Below are 24,084 nucleotides of genomic sequence, written 5' to 3'. Positions count from 1 at the left end.
AGAACCAGGCATGTTGGTGCATGCCTGTAATCTCAACAGTTTCAGAGGTTGAGACAGGAGGATTGCAAGTTTAAGGCCAACCTGGGCAATTTAGTCAGACCCTGTCTCAAAATAAAAAGGACTGGAGATGTAGCTCTGTGGAAAAGCCCCCCTGGGTTCAATTCCTGGTATTAAAAAAAAAAAGTATAGGTAATAATATAATGAACACTTATGATTCTACTATCTACTTAAGAGGTAAACATTTCAGACATAAATGAAACCTCCTACAGATCCTTCTTCTATACCATTTCTCTCTCTTCTTCCCCTGAGGTAATCTGTACAGTCATTTTTTCTTATATCTTTGTCATGTCTTTTTAAATTTTGCTACATATTTATAACTAAATAACATGTAGTATAATTTGATTTATTTATGATATGAGGGATTGAACCTAGAGTTTCACACATGCTAGGCAAGTGCTATCCTACTGTATCTATCCTTCAGCAAAAACTTTCTTTTTTCCAATGCTGGAGATTGAACCCAGAAATGCTCTACTACTGAGCTACATCCCTGGCACATTTTATTTTTTGTTTTGAGATTGAGAATTTGCAATCCTCCTTCCTTAGCCCCCCAAATCGTTGGGGTTGCAGATATATAGCACTGTGCCTGGTTTGTAATTTAAAAAATTATTTAATAAATAAGTATTTTAAACATTTTTCAATTTTAATTTCCAATTCAGCAAAATTTGTTAGCTATAATTGACATAAGCAAAAGCTCTTTGGGGGTCTTTTTTTTTTAATTTGCAGGTTTGGGGCTGGGGTTGTGGCTCAGTGGTAGAGCGCTCGCCTTGCATGTGCGAGACCCTGGGTTCGATCCTCAGCACCACATAAAAAAATAAACTAGTGAAATAAAGGTGTTATGTCCAACTACAACTAAACAATAATTTTTTAAAAATTTTAAAAAAATTTGTGGATTTGTTTTTTTAGTTGTGGATGGACATGATACCTTTATTTTATTTATTTATTTTTATGTGGTGCACTGTGTTCCACATATGTTAGGCTAGTGTTCTACCACTGGGCCACAACCCCAACCCTCTTTGGGGTCTTAAATAATTTTTTTAATATATATTTTATTCTAGTTGTCAGTGGACCTTTATTTATATGTGGTGCTGAGAACTGAACCCAGTGTCTCACACATTCTTTTTTTTTTTTTTTTTTTTTAAAGAGAGAGTGAGAGAGAGGGGGACAGAGAGAGAGAGAGAGAATTTTAACATTTATTTATTTTTTCTTAGTTCTCGGCGGACACAACATCTTTGTTGGTATGTGGTGCTGCTGAGGATCGAACCCGGGCCGCAAGCATGCTAGGCGAGCGCGCTACCGCTTGAGCCACATCCCCAGCCCCCTGTCTCACACATTCTAAGCAAGTGCTCTACCACTGGGCTTATAACCCCAACCCCTTTAAAAAAAAAAAAAATATATATATATGTATATTTACTAGTTCTTTTTTATTCTAATTAGTTATACATGACCCCTTTAATAATTTTTAAGAGTCTAAAAGATCCTGAGACCAAAAAGTTTGAGAACCATTGTCCTAGAGAAACTACCACATAGGTATACCTGAAGAATATGTAAGAATCTACTCTATAAAACTGAGAATTAGAATCAATCTAGGGCTGGGGATGTGGCTCAAGCGGTAGCGCGCTCGCCTGGCATGCGTGCTGCCCGGGTTCGATCCTCAGCACCACATACCAACAAAGATGTTGTGTCAGCCGAGAACTAAAAAAAAAAAAAAAAAAAATTAAAAATTCTCTCTCTCTCTCTCTCTCTCTCTCTCTCTCTCTCTCTCTCCCTCTCTCTCCTCTCACTCTCTCTTAAAAAAAATTAGAATCAATCTAAATGTTCATGAGCAGGAAAAACTATTGATAAACTGTGTATATGCTTAAAATAACTATACAGGAGTTTAAAGGAGTGAACTAGAGCTACTTATATCAAACATGATCACATTTCAGAAACAATGTTTTTTCATAATAGAAGGTGAACCCAAGGCCCCCAGTGTGCTAGGCAAGAGATCTACCATAGATCTACATCTTCAATTCTGTCTCAAATAAATTTTGAAAGGGCTGGGGATATAGCTCAATGAAAGAGTGTGGGGATATAGCTCAATGAAAGAGTGTTTGCCTAGTGTGTGAGAAGCCCTGGGTTTCATCTCCAGCACCTACAACAGCAAATTGGAATAATAAACTGACTACATACTATCAGATAATGTTTTTATGAGCCAGGCATGGTGGCACATGTCTGCAATCCCAGCAACTTGGGAGGCTGAGATGAGGATTGCAAGTCGAGGCCAGCCTCAGCAAATTAGCAAGACCCTAGGCAACTTAGTGAGATCCTGTCTCAAAATAAAAAATAAAAAAGCACTGGGGATGTGGCCCAGTGGTTAAGAAGAGTGGCGTGGATTTTTCTTTGTTTCTTTCTTTTATTTGATTCTGAGCTACACCCAGCCCTGTTTTTACATTTTCTTTTTTGTCTGAATTAATAGAAGATGTATAGATTTCATATCTACTTCATCATTCATTCTATTGTGGTGTGTGCATCATGAGCCTCTGCAAAACTGCACTGAAGGGCTGGGGATGTAGTTCATTGGTAGTGTTTGCCTAGCGTGCTCAAGGTTCTGGGTTCAATCTCCAGCACTGCAAAATAAATAAAAGAAAATTTCACTGAATACTCATGAAAAAATGAGAATGATGTCTTTGTATTATCTTTGTGCTGCTCTAGGGCTTATAATTAAGAAAGGGCATTGCTGAGTATTGTGTGCATCTTTGTTAGATGTTGTCATAGTGTATTTCCCAATGGAAGTATCTTCCTGGACACATTTCTTTTATGCTGTCATTCCACAATTATGTCAAAACTTTTATGTTTAGTCTTAAATTTTCCAATGTGGGGCTGGGGATGTGGCTCAAGCGGTAGCGCGCTTGCCTGGCATGCGTGTGGCTCGGGTTCGATCCTCAGCACCACATACAAACAAAGATGTGTCCGCCGAGAACTAAAAAATAAATATTAAAAAAAAAATTCTCTCTCTCTCTCTCTTTCTCTCTCTCTCACTGTTTCTTTAAAAAAAAAATTCCAATGTGATGGGTATAAAATGGTATCTTGTAGCTTTTAATTTGCATTTTCTGCATTGATACAGTTGATATCTTTTTATCTGTTTGTTTGACATATGGGCTTCCTCTTGTATGAAATATGTGTTCATATCATCTGTTTGGGTTTTGTGTGTGTGTATGTGTGTGTGTGTGTATATATATACCAGGGATTGAGCCCCCACGGGCGCTTTACCACTGAGCCACATCCTTAGCACTTATTTATTTATTTATTTTTAATTTTTGGTACTGGGGATTGAACTCAGGGGCACTCAACCACTGAGCCACATCCTCAGCCCTATTTTGTATTTTATTTAGACAGTCTCACTGAGTTGCTTATTAGCACCTTGCTTTTTGCTCAGGCTGGCTTTGAACTCTTTAATCCTCCTGCCTCAGCCTCCTGAGCTGGGATTACAGCTGATTACCACTGTGCTTGGCTCTTTTTTTTTAGAGAGAGAGAGATAATATTTATTTTTTTTAGTTCTTGGTGGACACATTTTTTTTTGTATGTGGTGCTGAGGATCGAACCCGGGCTGCAAGCATGCCAGGCGAGCGTGCTACCACTTGAGCCACGTACCCAGCCCTGCGCTTGGCTCTTGGCCCTTTTTTTTTTTTTTAATAAATTTATTTTGTTTATTTATTTATTTTTTTTATGTGGTGCTGAGGATCGAACCCAGTTCCTCACACATGCAAGGCAAGTGCACTACCACTGAGCCACAACTCCAGCTCCCTCTTAGCCCTGTTTTTGTATTTTATTGGTACCACAAATTGAACCCAGGGATGGTTAACCACTGAGCCACATCCCCAGTTCTTTTTTAGAGACAGAATTTTACTGAGTTGCTAAGTGCTTTGCTAAATTGCTGAGACTGAGTTTGTATTCGCAGTCCTCTTGACGTCGCTGGGATTATAGGTGTGCACTACTGTGTCTGGCTTCGTCTGCTTGTTTTTTAGTTGAATTGCTTGACTTTTGCTTATTGACTTTTGGGATTTGTAAAAACAAGTTTTTCATGTATTCTGAATTCTTTTCTCCTAATTTCTTCCAGGCTGTGACTTTACTTTTCTTTTTCCTTTATTTATTTGTTTATTTTTTGTATTTTGGTACTGAGGACTGAACTCAGGGGAACTTTACTACTGAGCTACATTCCTAGCCCTTTTTAATTTTTAATTTTGGGACAGGGTCACACTAAGTTGCCAAGGCTGGCCTCGATTTTAAAATCCTCCTGCCTCAAACCTCCTGAGTTGTTGGGCTTATAGATGCACTGACTTTGGCTTTGGACATTCAGAGATTTTTTTTTTTATACCAGGAATTTAACCCAGGGGTGCTCTTTCACTGAGCCTCATCCCTAGTCCTTTTTTTTTTTTTTTGAGACAGTTACTTGCTAAATTGCTTAGGCCCTTTCTAAGTTGTGAGACTGGCCTCAAACTTGTGATCCTCCTGCCTTAGTCTCCCAAGTCACTGGGAATTACAGGAGTGTGCCACCATGCCTGGCTCTACATTTTTTTGATAGCCACAGTCCAATGATCACATTAAGGAAATTTAATGTTAATGCAGTTTCCTAATGTGCAGTCATTCTGATTGCCCCAGTTGTTCCAAATAATGCCCTGTGAAGCTAGGTTCAAGGTGCTTGTTGTGATTTTTGTTTTTAGACCTGTGTTGGTGGAATGAGGAAGGAGTGAGAAACAAATGGTGGAATTATTAGTAAAGAACCACTTACAGGGACATAGCCACATCAATGTTTATAATAGCATAGTTCACACTAGCTAAACTGTGGAGCCAACCTAGATGCCCTTCAGTGGATGAATGGATAAAAAAAAATGTGGCATATATAACAATGGAATATTACTCAGCAATAAAAGAGAATAAAATCATGGCATTTGCAGATAAATGGATGGTGTTTGAGAAGATAATGCCAAGTGAAGTTAGCCAATTCCCCCAAAACAAATGACAATGTTTTCTCTGATATAAGGAGGCTGACTCATAGTTGGGTAGGGAGGGGGCTCATGGGAGGAATAGATGAATTCTAGATAAGGAAGAGGAGAGCGAGGGAAAGAGAGGAGGCAGGGGATTAGCAAGGGTGGTGGAATGTGATGGACATCATAACCAAAAGTACACACAAATTAGGTGTCAACCTACTTTATATACAAACAGAGATATGAAAAATTGTGGTATATATGTGTAATAAGAAGTGTAATGCAAAAAAACTCCTACAAAGTACATGTATAAGACATGAATTGGCGCGAATGTACTTTATATAAAAGATATGAAAATTTGTGCTCTATATGTGTAATAAGAATTGTAATGCATTCAGCTATTGTGTACTTAAAAAACATAAAATCAATTAAAAAAAGAACCACTAAAAGGACTGGTGAGGAATAGCCAAAGAGAAATCCAGTCTACTTCTCACATTCTACACAATTATAGTTTGGGGTTTGGTCTTTTACAGCATTAATATTTTTGAGGAGTCCAGTCCATTTATTTTAGAGACAGCCCCTCATTTTGGAGTTGTCTAAGTGTTTCCACAGTATTTGTTTTAAAAGTTAAACATTTTTTGGCAAGAACACTACATACATGAGTGCCCTTTTCAATATGTTAGAAGGCACACAATGTCTTTCTGTTTAGTGAAGATAAATTTGATCACTTGATTTAGGTATTGTTTGCTAGATTTCTTCATTGTAAAGGTTTCTTATTCCCTTTGTGATTAAGAAATAAAATGGGGTGATACTTTGAGACTGAATATACTACTATTCTCCAAAACCTTTTTAATCTTTAAATAGTTTTTGTATCCCTTGACCAAACCTGTCTTGTATTAGTGATTATATTGGTACTTACAAAAATGACTTTATTTTATTTTATTCTATTATTTTCTGTTCTTTTTTTTCTTTTTGCAGTATACTTTTCTATATTTTCTTGCAAAATTTATTTAAAATGTATTTGTTTATGTAGTGATCTATTTGGACTTTATTATTTTTTTGTATTGAGTGAAGTAGGGATCTGATTTATTATTTTCCCATGTAAAAAATCAGTTATCTCAGAACTTTTTGAATAGTGTGTTATTTTATTGCTTGTGATCTCTTCTCTAAAATATTAAGTTTCATACATATTTGCATCTGTTTTGGGTTTTCCTCTGGTCAGTTGGCTTGTTTTGTTTATTTCTATGCTTATAAAGCAATAATTTCATTGCCATAGCTTAATACTAAGGTTTGATATTGTATAGGATACAAGTTTTCCTACCTTATCTATCGTAATTTTCTTGGCTATTCTGGCCCCTGTGCTCTTCCATAACAATTTTATTTATTTTTGGTACTGAGGATTGAAACTAGGTGTGCTTAACCACTGAGACACATCACCAGTCCTTTTAATTTTTTAATTTTTAATTTTTTATTTTGGGACAGGGTCTTTCTAAGTTGCTTAAGGCCTTGCCAAATTGCTGAGGCTAGCCTTGAATTTGTAGTCCTCCTGTCTCAGCCTCCCAAGCCACTGGGATTACATGTGTGTCCACTACACCTGGCTTCTGAGATTTTTGTTCATAAGAAAGTAGGGCAAAATGCCATGTGTCATTCCTATCTTATTCCTGAATTTAAGGGGATTATCTGTCTACCTACATCTATCTATCCATCTATCTATCTTTCTATCTAAGTATGTATATATGCATGCGTATATATGTATATATGTGTATATGTGCATATATATATATACACACACACACACACACACACACACACATATATACATATATATATATATACACACACACAACACACACGTATAATTTTTTTTTTCCCCTGGGGATTGAACTCAGGGGAACTTGTTCAACATCCCTAGCCCTCTTTATTTTTTATTTTGAGACAGGGTCTCACTAAGTTCCTGAGGCTGACTTCAAACCTGTGATCCTCCTGTTTTCAGCCTCTGGAGTTATTGGGATTATAGACGTGTGTCATTGTGCCTGGCTTCTTTGCCCATTTTACCTCCATTCCAGCTTTAGCTGGTGTGACTGGTCATAAGGCAATTTTTTGTGTGTGTGAATATGGGTAGTTTTGATTAGTGTTGTGTTATACAGTGACACAAAGTTAGGTTCTCAATTTGTAGTATGTTACTTGTGAACAGAGGAAATAGATGCAGTATTTGAATGTTTGGAATTTTGTTCTTATTTCTCAGTTGAATCCAGATGTGAATGTTTTCCAGCGGAAATTTGTGAATGAAGTTAGAAGATGTGAAGAAATGGATCGAAAACTTCGTATGTACCTATTGGTCTTGTATGATGTTCTTTTAATGAATCATTTATCTTAAATTAGAGATATTAGTCCTCTGAATAAAAGAATGAAAATACTATGGAAGAAAAATAAGAGAAAAAAATTTGTGATCATGTTTTAAGATGAATCTTTTATGCATACAGATTATGTGGAGTTTGGGCTAGGTAGTGCTTACTGGAAACCTGTTCTAATGACAGGCTGCAAGCCAAAACACTGTGATTGTTGTGGGATTTTTTTTTTTTAAACATTTCTTTAGTTGTAAATTGAACTTTTAATTTTTATTTATTTATTTATTTATTTATTTATTTAATGTGGTGCTAGGATTGAACTCAGTGCCTCATACTTGCAAGACAAGTGCTCTACCACTGAGCTACAACTCCAGCCCTTTTATTTAATTTATTTATTTATATGTGGGGCTGAGGATTGAACCCAGGGCCTCACACATGCCAGGCAAGTGCTCTACCACTGAGCCACAACTCCAGCCCCTATTGTGGGATTTTAATAACATAACTACATTACAGTATTCTGAGCGGTAAGACTCAGCATCATCAATTTTAGGTATCAGAAGAGCTACTTTTTAAGGTGAACTATTTATGAGAAAGGAAACTAACATTAAGTTCCTGTTGAGGGCTAGGGTATTAATGAATGAATGAATAAATACATTGTTTCATTCATTTCGTACTACATTCCTTCAATATAGGTGTTACCTCATGTAATAATTGAGGAGACTAAAGATCAGAGTGGTTTAGTGACTTGCCCAAGAACATAAGTAGTTGTGATGGAATCAGTATTTTAAACCAGGTTGTTACCCAGGTTCTTGCCATTTTACCAAATCAGATTATAGTTAACCGATAGGGGGAATTTGGTTCCCACTTTAAAAAAAAAAAAAAAAAGTTGGTAATTATTCACTGAAATATTCTTTTCTCTTATGGTGTTTTTTTGTTTTGTTTTTAAATATTTATTTTTTAGTTGTAGTTGGACACATACCTTTATATTATTTATTTTTATGTGGTGCCAAGGATCGAATCCAGGGCCTCATACACGCTAGGCAAGTGCTCTACCACTGAGCTACAACCCCAGCCCTCTTTTGGTGTTTTAAGTCTTTTACGTTTTATTTTTATTTTTATGCTTAAAACTGGCCTGATTATTTTAAACAAATCACACACACACACACACACATTTATTTATTTATTTATTTTAGTTGTAGATGGACACAATACCTTCATTTTTATTATTTATTTTTATGTGGTGCTGAGGATTGAACCCAGTGCCTCACATGTGCCAGGTAAGTGCTCCACCTTTGAACTACAGCCCCAGCCCTTTAAAAAACCCTTTTGATCTAGAGTTATTTCACTGTAGTGTGTTATCAAATACTTAGTTGTACTCTTCTTCTGGAGCTCTCCTTGGCCTATTATAAAATCTGAAACAGAACCACCATACTTGGAGATACAGTTGCATAGTGTAGAGAGTCAAAGTTGGTTAATTCCAGTTTTTAAGATTCAAAGGAGGAAAGAAAGCAGTTGTGAACTAACCATCCTTTTTGGGGTGGTGTTGGAGAATGTGAAGTATAAGAGAGGGATATGGAGAAAAAAGGTGTTTCTTTATATGAAGGTTTCTTCTTCTTAGAATGAAATTCTTTGAAGAATGAAATTCTAAGAAGAAGGCCCTCCCACCCCCAGTAGTGGCAATTCCAGGCATGCAGCTGGACATGAATTTTTTTTTTTTTTTGACTATCATTTTAGGATTTGTTGAGAAAGAGATAAGAAAAGCTAACATCCCAATTATGGACACTGGCGAAAATCCAGAAGTGCCCTTTCCCCGGGACATGATTGACTTAGAGGTAAACAATTCTAAGAAAGCCAGATAAGTTTCTTTCTACTTAAATGCCAAAATTAATTTCCTGAGTTGGTAATTCTTGCTAACCTTGTGAGCATTGTCTATGGATTTTAAGTTTCCTGAAGATGAGATTGAAGTGAATTCTCTTTTTTATGATATCAAATAGTATTTCAGACAGCATCATATGCTACTAATGAAATGTTCATTGGTTTCTTGAACACTTATTGGATTAATGTCAACTTGTCTTGTGGCTTATTAACCTCATAGACTAAATGAATTGCCACTGGGGTTTTTTTTGTAATATATTATCCATCTCAATTAACCAAGAAATTTACTGAGTGTACCATAGACTATATAGATAAAGAAAGACTTGTAAGCAAAAATTTGCAAAAAGAAAATGTAAATCAGCATTTGCTTGGTAGGTATAATACATCTTTTTAAAAAAATATTTATTTTTTAGTTGTAATTGGACACAATACCTTTACCTTATTTATTTTTATGTAGTGCTGAGGATCAAACCCAGGGCCTTGCACATGCTAGGCGAGCACTCTATCACTGAGCCACAATCCCAGTCCAGTATAATGTATCTTTGACCTATTGGTGTGGCAATAGTTCTTTGAGATAAATTCATTTAATGTCTTTTAGAGTAGTATATTAAACTTAGTTTGGGTTAATAGTTTTCTTTTTTCCCTCTAGGCCAATTTTGAGAAGATTGAAAATGAACTAAAGGAAATCAACACAAACCAGGAAGCTCTGAAGAGAAACTTCCTGGAACTGACTGAATTAAAATTTATACTTCGCAAAACTCAGCAGTTTTTTGATGAGGTCAGACTATTGTTTCTTTTAGTATTTGAGAAGCTGATATTATATAGCTGCACAAGTGGGCCATATTTTTATTCCAGTAATTATTTTAATTTGCTAGTTTGGAAGCAATATCATTTTTGCATCCTGTTTTAGTTGAAGAAATGTCAGATTATGTTCCATTTTTCATGCAGTACACAGCCAACCATGGTTTTGTATATTTTCATATTTTTGCAATTTTTCATCTTCAAGATGGGGAAAGGATCTCTAAAATCATGTATACACATAATTGAAATTTGGCATTATATTTATATATCATAAGGTAAGTATATACTTAAGATTTAACTTGAAGAAATAAATATTTGGTTACAGACAAAATGATGACAAAAGATTTAGAGATTAAACTTTTGTTAGCAAAAAAAAAAATTTTTTTTTTTACTTTTATCAACTGTTTGGCACAGGTTTTTAGTGCTTTAGATAACATGTCACACTGACTTTTCAAATTTTTCATGTGATATATGAAAATATTGGTAGGATGCTTGCTTGGCTTTTCATATAAATGCAATTTCATTATATTATGAGGGAAAAAAAATAAGTTCCTGGGTTAAATATGTAGATGACAGGTCTGGGGTTGTAGCTCAGCAATAGAGCACCTGCTTAGCATGTTTGAGGCACTGGGTTCGATCCTCCACACCACATAAAAATAAGTAAATAAAGGTATTGTGTCCATCTACAACTAAAAAAAAAATTTTTTTTAAATATGTAAATGAGTAAATTGCCAGATGACAGCTTGACAAGGGGACTCCCATGAAAGGACTTGAAGTCAGGCTTGTAGAAAGTTTCCTTCTTCAGTTAAACCTAGGGAGGAGTCTTAGTTGCTCTCAACCTGAATATGTTTTTTTTTGATAGACTAAAATATTGGTAACTCTCTTTTTGACAAGTGTCTTTGCCATAAGATTATTAGATGTTGATGGACCTTTATTTTATTCATTTATTTATATGCAGTGCTGAGAATTGAACCCAGGGCCTAATACATGCTAGGCAAGTGCTCTTACCACTGAGCCATAACTCCAGCCCCTCAGCTTTACTTTAAATTGTTTTTTGCAGGGGATTGAACACAGGAGTTTTGTAATACTAAGTTAAATCTTCAACCATTTTTATTTTTAATATTCAGACAGGGTCTCTTAAATTGCCAAGGCTGGCCTCAAACTTGGATCCTCATGCACCAGACTCTTGAGTAGCTGGGATTATAGGTGTGCACCAAAGTGCTCAGCTTTATCTTTAATTTCTGTCTTTTGAGGAGGGACAATTCTCTGTAGTTCTCTAGATTGAAGCAAGGGTTCTCCAACCAGCAGTAACAGCCTTACCTAGGATTTTGTCAGAAATACACTGTAATCCCAGCAACACAGGTGGCTGAGGCAGGACAATTGCAGATTCAAGACCAACCTCAGCAATTTAGCAAGGCTCTGTCTCAAAAAATAAAATGGGCTGGGAAGATGTAGCTCATGGTAAAGTGCTTCTGGTTAAATCCCAGTACAAAAGAAAGAAAGAAAACAAAAACATAAATGATCAGTCAAACCCAGACCTGTAGAGTTAGAAACCTTGGGGTGGGGCCTAGCCATCCTTTTTAATAAGGTGATTCTGAAGCATACTAGTTTGAAAACCATTAGTCTAGAGCAAATATGCCAAGGATGTGATACATTCCTCAGTAACCAAGGATTTTACTCAGAGAAGCTATTCTAATTGAAAAGATCTGTGGAGGCAAAGAATGGTGGAAAAGCTCATGTGAATTTAATTGCCTGGTCCTTCAAAAATCAGAATCTGGCTATATATCAATAGAGGTTTTGTGAGAATTTTCAGTCTGCTCACCATGTTGAGAATTTTGAGACTCGTGTAATGTCTTCCCCTAGTCTCCAATATCATTGAATTAGAGGGTGTGGGACTGTGTGATTTACTCTTTTCAAGTGTTTAAGATCTTTTGCAACAGGCATGTGTATTAATGAACAAATTATGTGGAATTCCAGTATGCTCACCACCTAAACATTATTATGTTCTTATTCATTAAATCTCTGAGCCTATAATGAGCACTTAATTAATCTTTGTGAAGTATAATTAGTCATTTTATGAAACATCCCTGAGCTAGTGCTCACTGTGCTCACAGATGGGTGCGTTTCTAAACATGTCCAAGTGGCTGTCCACAAATCTAGTGTATATCTAGCCTCGTGGTCAAACCCCAACTACTTTGAACATCATTTTGAGCTTATTTCTTTCACCTTCAGGTTATCTACCCCCTTCTTGTAGGACCTTTACTTCACTTTTGGGATATTGTTGTGATGTATGAAAATATCTTTCATGACCTCCAGAGTTTAAGGATTGAAGGAAGCTTCTTATTCTGGTTTTTTTTTTTTTTTTTTTTTAGTTTTTTAATTTTTTGTGGTGCTGAGGATTGAACCCAGGGACTTGTGCATGTGAGGCAAGTGCTCTACCAACTGAACTGTATCCCCAGCTCATTCTGGTTCATTTTGAGAGAAATTCTGAGTAAAAACTCACAACTGGACAAATGAGCTCCCTTAAGGGAAGTAGTTTTTTAAACTATTAATTGTTTTTCACTACTGGGAATTGAACCCAGGGCCTCACACATTCTAGACAAGCACTGTAGCACTGAGTTACATCCCCAGCCGTTTTTCTTTTTTTAAATTTAACTTAATTATTTATTTTTGGGGAATTGAACCCAAGGGTGCTTAACCACTGAGTCACATCCTCAGCCCTTTTTATTTTTTAATTTTGAGACATGGTCTCACAAAGTTGCTGAGGCTGGCTTGAACTTGTGATCCTCCTGCCCTAGCCTTTGGAATAGCTGAGATTACAAATGTGTGTCATACCTGGCTAAATGACTCTTTTTTTTTTTAAAGAGAGAGGAGAGAGAGAGAGAGAGAGAGAGAGAGAAAATTTTTAATGTTTTATTGTTTAGTTCTCGGCAGACACAACATCTTTGTTGGTATGTGGTGCTGAGGATCGAACCCGGGCCGCACGCATGCCAGGCGAGCGCGCTACCGCTTGAGCCACATCCCCAGCCCTAAATGACTCATTTTTTAAAAAAATAAAAATAAACCAAGAGAACCACTAGGAAAGATGACACACAATTTAAAAATTCTAAGTTAGGGGTTTAGGAATTTATTTTGTGCTAACTAAATCTGAACATTAAATGCCCATCCTGAGAAAGCAGATTTATTGACCCTCATGACCTTCTTGACCTTTCCTTTCCATGGTGAGTTTGTTTCTCTTTCCTGTATATATAAAATTCTTTCCCTCCCATCTCTGAAAGTACTTTGAGCCCAAGGCCTTGGCCATGAGAGCTTCTCCCCCACCTTTGCCATCAGTTCCCCTTTCATTCCGAGCACCCTTGAAGCAATGCAGGAAGGCTTTTGGCAAAAATCTGCCTTTTCTCTCCCAGTGCACCGTCAGCACCTTGCCCATTCTTACTACTATTTTGCAGCCTCAGTCAGATCCCTTTCCATAGACTTTGCCCTGCTGCTGCCAGGCCTCACATGGTGTTACATCTGTGCATGCAAGTGCACATTAAAAAATGCAAAAGGTGAGCAAACTTGGGATCCTCAAATATTGAAAACTGAGATTTCATGAGATTTTCTTCTGTGCCTGAAATTGCAGTGTTTGCAAATGGCCTAAAACACTACTAATTATATACTCCTCTTCTTTTTAATAATTTGGTGAATGTGGAATTAATAATTTACCATATTGAGTTAGCAGAAAATGGCTAAATCAGAGTGATTCTTTTCATATTTAGACATATGGGTTATAATTGGCAAGGTGTTTAGAGAGGAAAAGTAAATATATATTGAATAGTCTTATTATTTAAGTTGATTACAAATTCAACTTAGCCATTTCTTATCCAGAGCATTTAAAATGACTTGTTAATGATTATCCTTTTCTCAGTCTTCTTGCTTATGAAGAGCTGTAAGAGCTGGAGAGATTTCTCTGCATCTTTTACCATAAGCACCATAACATATGAGAACGTAAAGAAGACTGGAAAAGTAATGGTTAATGGCATGCAGATCCCCGTCTTCCTTTCCTTCTGAGTTTTCCATCCATCTGCTTTCTTTATTTTCCTTAACCATCTGCCATCTCCTTTGGGGCTTGGGTGATGGAAGGTAAAAGTGTTTGCTCTTAGATGGAAGGTAAAAGTGTTTGCTCTTAGTAATTGATGTAGCTTGTCTGGATGTGCTGCTTATGCTTAAATGCTATAGAAACAGAACTAAAGTTTGTTCTGCTACTTGTTTTAAGACATGGTTTTCAGCATTCTAAATGGGGAAAGAGTTACTCAGTAGAACATAGCAAATAATTTAGAGAAACATTGGTAATATTATTATTGTCATTAGGTTCTCTATGATTTAAGTTTTGATGTCTAACAACATGCTTTCAGATATTATTTAAAATGCCCTTAGTTAGTGGTCTCATTATCCTAGTTTCCCATCAGGCATAATTTTATTTATGAATTTTAAACTTTCTGAGGCTCGGTATTCTTAAATATGAAGTAGTGAAATTAGTGTTTAGAATATTGAAGTTTCTGCTTAATTTTAATTTTGTTGTTTTTATTCTTGGAGCCTCAGATATAGTCTTTGAGGTAGTCTGGCTGCTAAATGCTATTTGCTGTTCTCTCATTTGTCATCTTTAGGGTACATGTGTTTGTACTGTGTCTGATGTTTAGGGTTTACTTAAACCAGGTCCTGTGAACCAACAGGCATATAGGAGGGAGTCTTGAGAGTTGCAGTCTGTTTCACTGTTTTTTGCCAAAGGATAGACCAAGAACAAGTTGAAATGTTGTCATCTGATCCTTTAAAAAAGCTGTAGTCAGCCTATTTGGAATAGAAACAAAAGAATCCCCTCTACTTCCTTGTGATGGAACCAGTTGTTCCTACTATCTCTAAGTTTCTAATCTCTGGTGTCCACCTTTTTTTTTTTTTTTCTTTTTTGTGGATTAGCCTTGATCCTTACTTCCCAAAACAGTTGCTTTCACTTTTTCAGACTTTTAGTTTTATCTGGTTTATACTTAATATATCTCCCTCCTTGTTGTATTTGTGGTCATATAACTTTATTAAGTGATAAAGTGGCATATGACATTTTTTGATAATGTTGAAGGAGTAGAGTCAAATTGAAATTTGGAATTAAAATGATAGAGAAAATTTTTCCTTTTTGTTTTGTTTTGCTTTTGAAAGATTGTTCTGGCTAATTCTAGTCCTTTGGTCAAGCAATATGGAAGTTAAAGTTAGGGAGATTAAGCAGTGGAGAAGTTGATTGGACTTTATTTTTTGGGGCAGCTTCTCCTTTCTGATGGGAGTAAAGGGGCTGTCAGGATGAGGTAGATAGAGAGGTAAGGAGATAGACACCTCTGTGTGGGAAGATCCTTCTCCTCTTTCATTGCATTGTATAAACTGTCATGGTGGAACTCATTTTAAATCTAACCAATTAAACCAGCCCAGGAGCTCTAGATTAGGTTATTACCTGTTACTTTTTCTGAACTTTACTTTTTTATTTTTGTAATGGTACTAGTGATTGAACCCAGGGTTGCTCTACCACTGAGCTGCATCACTACCCCTTTTTATTTTTGAAACATGGTCTTGCTGAGTTGCCAAAGCTAGGCTGGAACTTGTGAACCTTCTGCCTCAGCCTCCTGAGTAGTTGGGTTTACAGGTGTGTGCCATCATTTCACTTGATTCTTGAGCTATGTTCTCCAAGAATCCTTCCACTGTAAAGCCTATATGAACTTAAAAATATTGCTGGATTCCTAGTCAGAAAACAGGACCTTGAAATATGCAATGAAGGCACTGGCCTGCCCGGGTTTAAGTCCCATGCTTTGGGGTTTCCATATGTGGCTGTGCTGAAAGTTTTCATATTCTGAATTTCTAAGAGTCTGGAAAGCTTAGACATCTTGGAGATACTCCTTCTTTCTTTCTCCAGATCGCACCATATTCAAGACAGTGACAGTACCTTGTTTCTCACTTGGAAAGAGACTCTTCACCTTCCACTTTGTCACATGGGGCAAGTTCTAATTTGTAGCTGCCTAGAAATTAAATATTTAGTAGTGTGTGCCACACTTTTGTTCAAAAAGGAGAGAGATCTCAGCTTTTTGTCTACATGTAAAGCTATTTCTTGGAACTTTCATGGTTCATTCAGGGAAACATCAGAGAGAAAATGGTTTCCACCAAGTAACAGATTTATACATGTCACCATCACTTAATGTTTTTCTTTTATTCCTTATTTCTGAAACCATTTGCCCAGATGCTTTCCTGGGGCAATTATGCTTTCTTTACCTCATGTTTATTTTCTTCCCTTGTTCTCTCTCTCTCTCTCTTTTTTTTTTTTTTTTTTGGGTGTGTCTTATCTTTGGTGTCCCTTCTCCCATCTTTATTTTCTAAAAGTCTCCTGGTTCCTCTTCCCTGCATGCCACTAACTATTTTCATTAGATATTAATTGATTTGTGAATTCAGGCTGAATTGCATCATCAGCAGATGGCGGATCCAGACCTGTTGGAAGAGTCTTCGTCCCTGTTGGAGCCAAGTGAGATGGGAAGAGGCACGCCTTTAAGACTTGGGTAAGTACCACCTCAGCCTTACCCTCTCAGTGGGATCATGTTCATCTTTGCTGTTCAAAAGAGCAGTGAGTGGGGCTGGGGATGTGGCTCAAGCGGTAGCGCGCTCGCCTGGCATGCGTGCGGCCCGGGTTCGATCCTCAGCACCACATACCAACAAAGATGTTGTGTCCGCCGAGAGCTAAAAAATAAATATTAAAAAATTCTCTCTCTCTCTCTCTCTCTCTCTCTCTCTCTCTCTCTCTCTCTCTCTCCTCTCATTCTCTCTAAAAAAAAAAAAAAAAAAAAAAAAGAGCAGTGAGGCTGGGGATTCATTTGCTACAAGGGTGTGTTCTCTCCTGATCCTGTTCAGAGGTGTTTCTGAGTGTTTTTGAATTCAGTTCCTGAGTCGTCTGTCAAACCTCTTCTGGTGCTGGAAGTAGTCAGGAATAAGACTCTGGCAGCCCATTTGACATGACAAAAGATAGTCTCCCGTGTTTAACCTTTGCCTTTCTCCCACTTTCCTTCTTTGTCTTAAAACCTTCCATCCCTTGACATGAAACAGAATTCCTAATCTGTTTTTTTTGTTGTTTTTTTTTCCTGCCCACAGATTTGTGGCTGGTGTGATTAACCGGGAGCGTATCCCTACTTTTGAACGCATGCTTTGGCGAGTATGCCGAGGGAATGTGTTCCTGAGACAGGCTGAAATCGAGAACCCCCTGGAGGATCCTGTGACTGTAAGACAAGGAAATTGCATCCTGTGGAATAGGTCTTGTAAAGGGCACCCAGAGCCGTAGTATAACATGGTGTCTGTCATCTGAATCCCACCTTTCCACAGAGCATCCCTGTTTACCCCTGCTTTGATCTGAGAACTTGAAGGACTGCTCCTTTCCTCTGATGTAACTCTCACCATGTGTGTATCTGATATACACATGACATACACATTATTTTCAACCTTTACCCACATAGGTATTATTTTGATTGGAAATATGCTTTTTTCCAATCACTTTAAACTTTAGTTTTACATATTTCCTGTTACTGGTCTGGGACTGAAAGAAAATTTGCCTTATATTAAAATTAAAGCAAGTCATCTGGTTACAAATTTGGTCATATTTATGCATAAATATGATCTTTGTAAATCTTATGAAATTTTACTTGGTATGATTTTATTATTGTTTGTTAGGAAAATCAGAAACTTAGTTCAAAAATATTTATTATAGCATGTCTGTAATCCCAGTGACTCGGGAGGCTGAGGCAGGAGGATTGCAAGTTCAAAGCCAGCCTCTGCAATGTCGAGGCAATAAACAACTCAGTGAGACTCTGCCTCTAAATAAAATTCAAAAAAGGACTGGGCATGTGGCCCAGTGGTTGAGTGCCCCTGAGATCAATCCCCAGTACCGAAAAAAATTATATATATATACATATGTGTGTGTGTGTATGTATATATACACATACTTACATTATATATATATAATGGCCTGGCATGGTGGCACACACCTGTAATCCCAGCAGCTAGAGAGGCTGAGGCAGGAGGATTGCAAGTTCAAAGCCAATCTCAGCAACTTAGTGAGGTTCTAAGCAATTTAGGGAGACCTGTCTCTTAAAAAAAAAAAAATTACACACACACACTCACACACACACATACACACACACACACATATATATGTGTAAATATCTATATAGTATAAGGTAGGATGATCTTTCCCATCTAGTGCTTTGGGAAGTAGGAACAGCCTAACATCTTGGCATTTTGACAAACGGGACAGAGTTCATAACCTAAATCTATATGAGCACATGGGTCCTGATTTCAGGGATTACAAGCAAAGGCTAAATTTATTGCAAAAATTTTATTTCTTTTTATTTAGAAATCTAGAGTTGGTTTTTCTGTTCTAGATTATCTTAGGAATTTCTTAAATTAGTATTCTTTATTCTAAGAAGAGAGACTGAATTGTGAATCTTCTCAGATTGGGTTGATGGTATAGCTATATTGTGACTTTTATCCCCTGTACTAAGTAGGAATGTGGTGATATTTAAGGTGAATCACTTTACCTTGGGGTAAGGTTTGAGTCTTACTAAAGACTCTTGTGGAAACATAGTCTGCAGTCACAACTGATATGGAGCTGTTCTCTGCAGTATTCAGTCAAGTTTCCTTTTGGCAATAGAAAGATTATATTATCAACAAATTCAGGAAAGGGGGGGGGCTAATATGTATAATAGAGCAGCTGCACAAAGAATTGACCCCATTGTAGCCTGGAGAATAAGACTTTTTTTCTTCTACAGTGCTAGGAATTGAACCCAAGGCCTCACGCATGCTAGGGAAGTGTACCACTGAGCTATATCCCCAACCCTGAATTTAAGGCTCTTGAGCCTAACTTTCTTTGGTTTTTCTTTTGTCCTTCTAAAGTTTGTTATTGTAAAAGCAGTACATACTCTGAGTATGAGAAACTAGAGCCAACTAGACAGTCCCATATACTTTATTTTTTCTAATCTTTCCTTCTAGTCCTTGCATCATATTCTAGGTGTAAACTTGGTATTTGGAATTGATTGCTTATCTCCCTTTCCCACTAGGTATAAATTAACATGAATCAATCATGAGATTCTTCATCAACATTCTCCCTGGTGACTCAGTTCCTTATAGTTATTCAGCTCCCTTTCCAAGCCCCAGAACAGATAAGCCTCCAAATACCTCTGGCTTCCTTCTCTTTCCTTCCCTCTACACTTTTGTCATTCAGGCCATATAAGATTTAAAATTGCATTGGAAAATAAACTAAGTTGTACTAAGAGAAATATCACCTTAGCTTTTCTATCAAGTTTCTGGTTATGTTTAAAAACAAATAGAGAAATGTGAATTAAGAGATTATAAGACAGCTATTCTCTTGATGAAGCTGAAGAAATGGAGTGAGGGTATTGGTTAAAATACAGGCTGACCACATGCTTAAAGGATTCCTATTGTTCCTTTATCATACAGAAAGTTACTTGTTTAAAATATTTTCATCTAGATTTAGAGGTCTGAACTCTTGGTTTTTGCTTCTGGAGCCTAGGGTGACTACGTGCACAAGTCTGTGTTTATCATTTTCTTCCAAGGCGATCAGCTGAAAAACCGAGTCAAGAAAATCTGTGAAGGGTAAGAAATACTTGCCTCCCCCCAAGATATCGCAGCAGTGTTACTTAACTGTTGAGTCTTAATATTCAAAGTAGTGAAGTGCGGATTGTATTTTAAACCATTAGGAGTAGTTCAAACTGGGAGAGGTGGTTCATGCCTGTAATCCTACCTGCTCAGGAAGCTGAGGTGGGAGGATCACAAATTTGAGGCCAGCCTTAGTAGTTTAGTAATACTTGTCTCAAAATAAAAAGAGCTGATCAATTGTGGGCTGGGGATATAGCTCAGTTGGTAGAGAGTTTGCCTTGCATGCACAAGGCCCTGGGTTCAATCCCCAGCACCACACACAAAAAAAAGAGCTTATAGTTGTACAGCTATGTGCAAGACCCTGGGTTTAATCCCTAGAACTGCCAAAAAAAAAAAAAAAAAAAAAGCTTAAATTTATTGAAGTACCACCAAAACCACAATTTCAGCTGGGTACAGTGGTACATGCCTGTAATCCCAGCAGTTTAGGAGGCTGAGGCCACAGGATCGCAAGCTGGGGACCAGCCTTAGCAACTTAGCAAAGATCCTGTCTCAAAATAAATAGGGCTGGGAATACAGCTTAGTGATAAAATACCTCTGGGTTCAATCCACAGTACTTAACAAAACCCCATGATTTCCTTGGTTGCATGGCTCAGTGGTAGAATGTAGAGTGTAAGCACAAGGCCTTGGGTTTAATCCCCAGCACCACAAAACAAAAACCAGTTTTCTTTTTTGGGCGGACAGTGGATCTACAGACCTCTATAGTACTACAGACACTTGTGCCCTTAGGTTTTCTAAAATTTTGCCTTATAAGCAGAATTTTTTTCCATTCCATTTTTCTCCAGTAATTTACAATATAGTATTTAATTTTTTTTAAGTCTTAGAGAAATTTCATAGCTGCAGAGAATGTCAAAATAATTCAAATATTGCTGGGTATGGTGGTACACACCTGTAATCCCAGCTACATGAGGCTGAGGCAGGAGGATCACGTTTGAGGCCAGACTGGGAAATTTAGCAAGACCCAGTCTCAAAGAAAGGGGGAAAAAAAGGTCCAGGGATGTGCCAAAATGATAGGGTACCCCTGGGTTCAATCCCCTGTACCTGCCCCATCCTCACCATACACAAAGAGTTCAAATGATATTGTTCTTCCTACTGGTCACTTAATAGAAATAATTAGTGTTGGTTAACTCATCAGTCTGTTTTAATCCTGTGTTGAGCCTACTAGTAATTTAGGATTACTTTCTGAGATTATTTAAACTGAATATGTTTACAAATTTGATGTTTCTAAGGCTGTGTCTGTACATTCCAGATTCCGAGCCTCACTCTATCCCTGTCCTGAGACGCCACAGGAAAGGAAAGAAATGGCTTCTGGAGTCAATACCAGGATTGACGATCTCCAAATGGTACACAGAGGGTCAGAGGGAATTTGTTCATATGAATTAACTTCAGTAGAGGACCATTCTCTTTCTTCAAAACTGACAGTTTATTAGATACCTATAGCAGTTCTGGATACCAAAAAAAGAAATGTCTTTGGGTACTAATCCCTTGGGGCTGGGAAAAGTCTCTGGGAATGACTGTTAAAAATAGCATTAGTCATCTGCAAACAAGACAGGAATGCTGTATATCTGGAATCCTTGTTACTTATTCAATTCCTTTCTCCCTCATGAGTCTGAGATTTTTTTTTTTTGTAATAAAAAGTATGCTTACTTAAGAAAAACAAAACAAAACAAAACATGCAATGCTCCAGAAGTATACATAAAGCCAGTTTTGCCCTCACTCTACTCCTCTGGCAGCTACTCTGAACAGCATGGCTATCCTCTGGTCACCTTTAATCTAATTACACAGTCCATTCATCTAAAGACCCCTAGTGTGCCTCTTAAACCAAGAAGTGATTGAGTTAGATTTTTACCAAATCACAGTGTGGGTGGTTTATGGACATCACGGTCACTACAGTGCTCCAAGGGAGCAGTTTATGTATAGTAGTTTATAGAAGGAAAGAGCAAGCCACTGGGGCTTCCCTCTTGAAAGAAGAAATGTGATGATTGCTTCCTTTGACTCATGTCTCATTCCAAAGGCAGTTCCTTTTAGCAATGACAAAATTATCAAAGATATATTAATAATTCCCTTTCTGATCTTCCCCTTCAACCCCATTTTATATGACCCACCATCTTGTCAGTAATTTAGCATTAATGAGCTCTTTTGAGTTAAACTTGTCTCTGCAACTAGAGGAACAGTGTTTTTAGAACTGCTGGTTGATGATAGTCAGTGTTAACACATTCTGGGGCTTTTTTTTTTTATCTCTTTCAAGGTTTGTGGGTAAATTAAGAGCATGGACAGTAGTTATTATAAATTACTAGAATTTTTTTTTTTTTTTTGGTACCAGGGATTGAACTCAGGGGCACTTGGCCACTGAGCCACATCCCAGCCCCATTTTGTATTTTATTTAGAGACAAAATCTCACTGAGTTGCTTAGCACCTTGCTTTTGCTGAGGCTGGCTTTGCTTTGAACTTGCCAATCCTCCTGTCTCAGCCTCCCCAGCTGCTGGGATTACAGGTGTGAGCCACTGTTCCCTTCCCTAAATTACTAGAATTTGACTTTTTTTTTTTTCCATACTGGGGGTTAATCCCAGGGCTTTGAAAAATGCCAGACAAATTTTCTACAACTTAGCTACATTTCCAGCCCTAAAATTTGATTTTTAAAAAATTTAGTTGTAGCCAGGTATGGTGGCACATTCCTGAAATCTCAATAACTTGGAAGGCTGAGGCAAAAAGATTACAAATTCAAAGCCAGCCTCAGCAACTTAGTGAGACCCTGTCTCTAAATAAAAAATAAAAAGGGATGGGGATGTGGCTCAGTGGTGAAGAGCTCCTATGTTTAATGCCCTGTACCCCTGCCCCCTCAAAAAACATCCAGCTGTAGGAACTGAAACCTTGGAAAGAAATTGAACACCCAGGAGTAGGATGGGGAAAAAAAAAAGTCAATAGAACATTGATTGTAAGTTTATTTACTATCCTTTCAGAAGTTTGAGTAGTGTTTGTGAAATAGTCAACAACAAGGAAAGATAGTGACTATCCTAAAGTAACATAAGTTTCCTGAGCATACGTGGTTTTTTTTTTTTTGAAACCTCTCTGTGAAAGTCACCTTCCTCTGTGCAAGATAGTTTTTCAAGGAATAGTTGCTGCTTTGTTCTGAATTAATTTGAAGAGCCTTAATATGGTTTGTATGGAGCTATTCCCTCTTCAAAGAAATGTGGAGACTTAATATGGATTCTCATACAGAAGTGTGGAGAGTGGATTGTTTACTCAGTTCCTTCTAGTAGTAGCAGTGGGCTTAGCCTCTCTTCTGCTACTGAAATCTTAAATATTTGAAGGCAATGGAATTTAAAATGTCCCTGCATTTTCCTCTGAGAGAAATCTACTAATTTCTAAAGGATCAACACAGAAACTATTTTCCTCCCAGAATCCTATCTAAAAGATAAATAAAGCCTCTTGGCCCCTTGATGGCAGTGGCCCCTCGATGGCAATGGTATATGGCAGCCCAAACTCATCTGGGGACTGTGGGTGCTCCTGATGTTACAGTGCCTTCTGGCTAACATTTCCAACATAGGCATGTGGTCAGCACTGCCTCTTTCCCATGTTCCCTGATACTGTTGCATGTGTAGGGCAATCTGCAGCTTGCTGTTCTTAAATGTCTGGTTTTTAATTTGTACCTGTGCTGCCGAGTTCAGGCTCTATGTGGAAAGTCACTGTTCTTTAACATGCAAAAATGAGTCAAGACCAGAGACCTGCGTTTATTATGCCCTGGACTGGTGGTAAGATTGAATATTGAGAGAAAAGCTATCCAACATTTCCTCAGGTATCTCTTCAGCTTTATGCTAAGTGAAAATGAATATTAGTAACACCTAATATTTTTTATAATTTGATTACCTCTCCCCCTACCCTCCCTCCACCAAAAAAATTAGCTAGAGGAAGAATAAAATAGTTCCTGGAAACCTGTTTTTGGAGACTGTGCTTTTTTGCCATTCATATCCTGAGATCTAAGGCTGGTGTATGAAGGATCCCTCTTCTGTTCCTGTCTCTGCTAAAAGGTTCTGAATCAAACAGAGGATCACCGCCAGAGAGTTCTGCAGGCAGCTGCTAAGAATATCCGGGTCTGGTTCATCAAAGTGCGGAAGATGAAGGCCATCTACCATACCCTAAACCTGTGCAACATAGATGTGACCCAGAAGTGCCTGATTGCAGAGGTCTGGTGCCCAGTCACTGACCTCGATTCCATCCAGTTTGCACTTAGAAGGGGCACGGTGAGTTCCCAAAGCTAGCATGAAGCTTTCACCTAGGAAGAGAGGGTCCCATCACTAGTAACACTAACTGAT

General features: G+C 37.5%; 1 protein-coding gene across 9 annotated transcripts in view; it reads left to right on the top strand.

Annotated features, from left to right (window-relative positions):
- The window catches only part of Atp6v0a1 (ATPase H+ transporting V0 subunit a1), a 60,240-nt gene that overhangs the window by 5,481 nt on the left and 30,675 nt on the right, over window positions 1–24,084 (top strand). For 4 of the 9 annotated variants that reach the window (XM_013357021.4, XM_021724248.3, XM_021724246.3 and 1 more), the window contains exons 3-10: window positions 7,270–7,348; window positions 9,107–9,204; window positions 9,897–10,025; window positions 16,508–16,611; window positions 17,198–17,324; window positions 19,629–19,711; window positions 21,021–21,114; window positions 23,800–24,012. In XM_013357021.4, the coding sequence (XP_013212475.2) occupies window positions 7,270–7,348; window positions 9,107–9,204; window positions 9,897–10,025; window positions 16,508–16,611; window positions 17,198–17,324; window positions 19,629–19,711; window positions 21,021–21,114; window positions 23,800–24,012 (927 nt within the window). The remainder of the gene's footprint in view (window positions 1–7,269; window positions 7,349–9,106; window positions 9,205–9,896; window positions 10,026–16,507; window positions 16,612–17,197; window positions 17,325–19,628; window positions 19,712–21,020; window positions 21,115–23,799; window positions 24,013–24,084) is intronic. The other 5 variants (XM_013357022.4, XM_021724249.3, XM_021724247.3 and 2 more) reach the window with 3 other exon arrangements.

Source organism: Ictidomys tridecemlineatus, chromosome 3 (genome assembly GCF_052094955.1).
Source record: "Ictidomys tridecemlineatus isolate mIctTri1 chromosome 3, mIctTri1.hap1, whole genome shotgun sequence".
Taxonomy (NCBI): domain Eukaryota; kingdom Metazoa; phylum Chordata; class Mammalia; order Rodentia; family Sciuridae; genus Ictidomys; species Ictidomys tridecemlineatus.
This window is presented reverse-complemented; position numbering and strand designations above follow the sequence as displayed.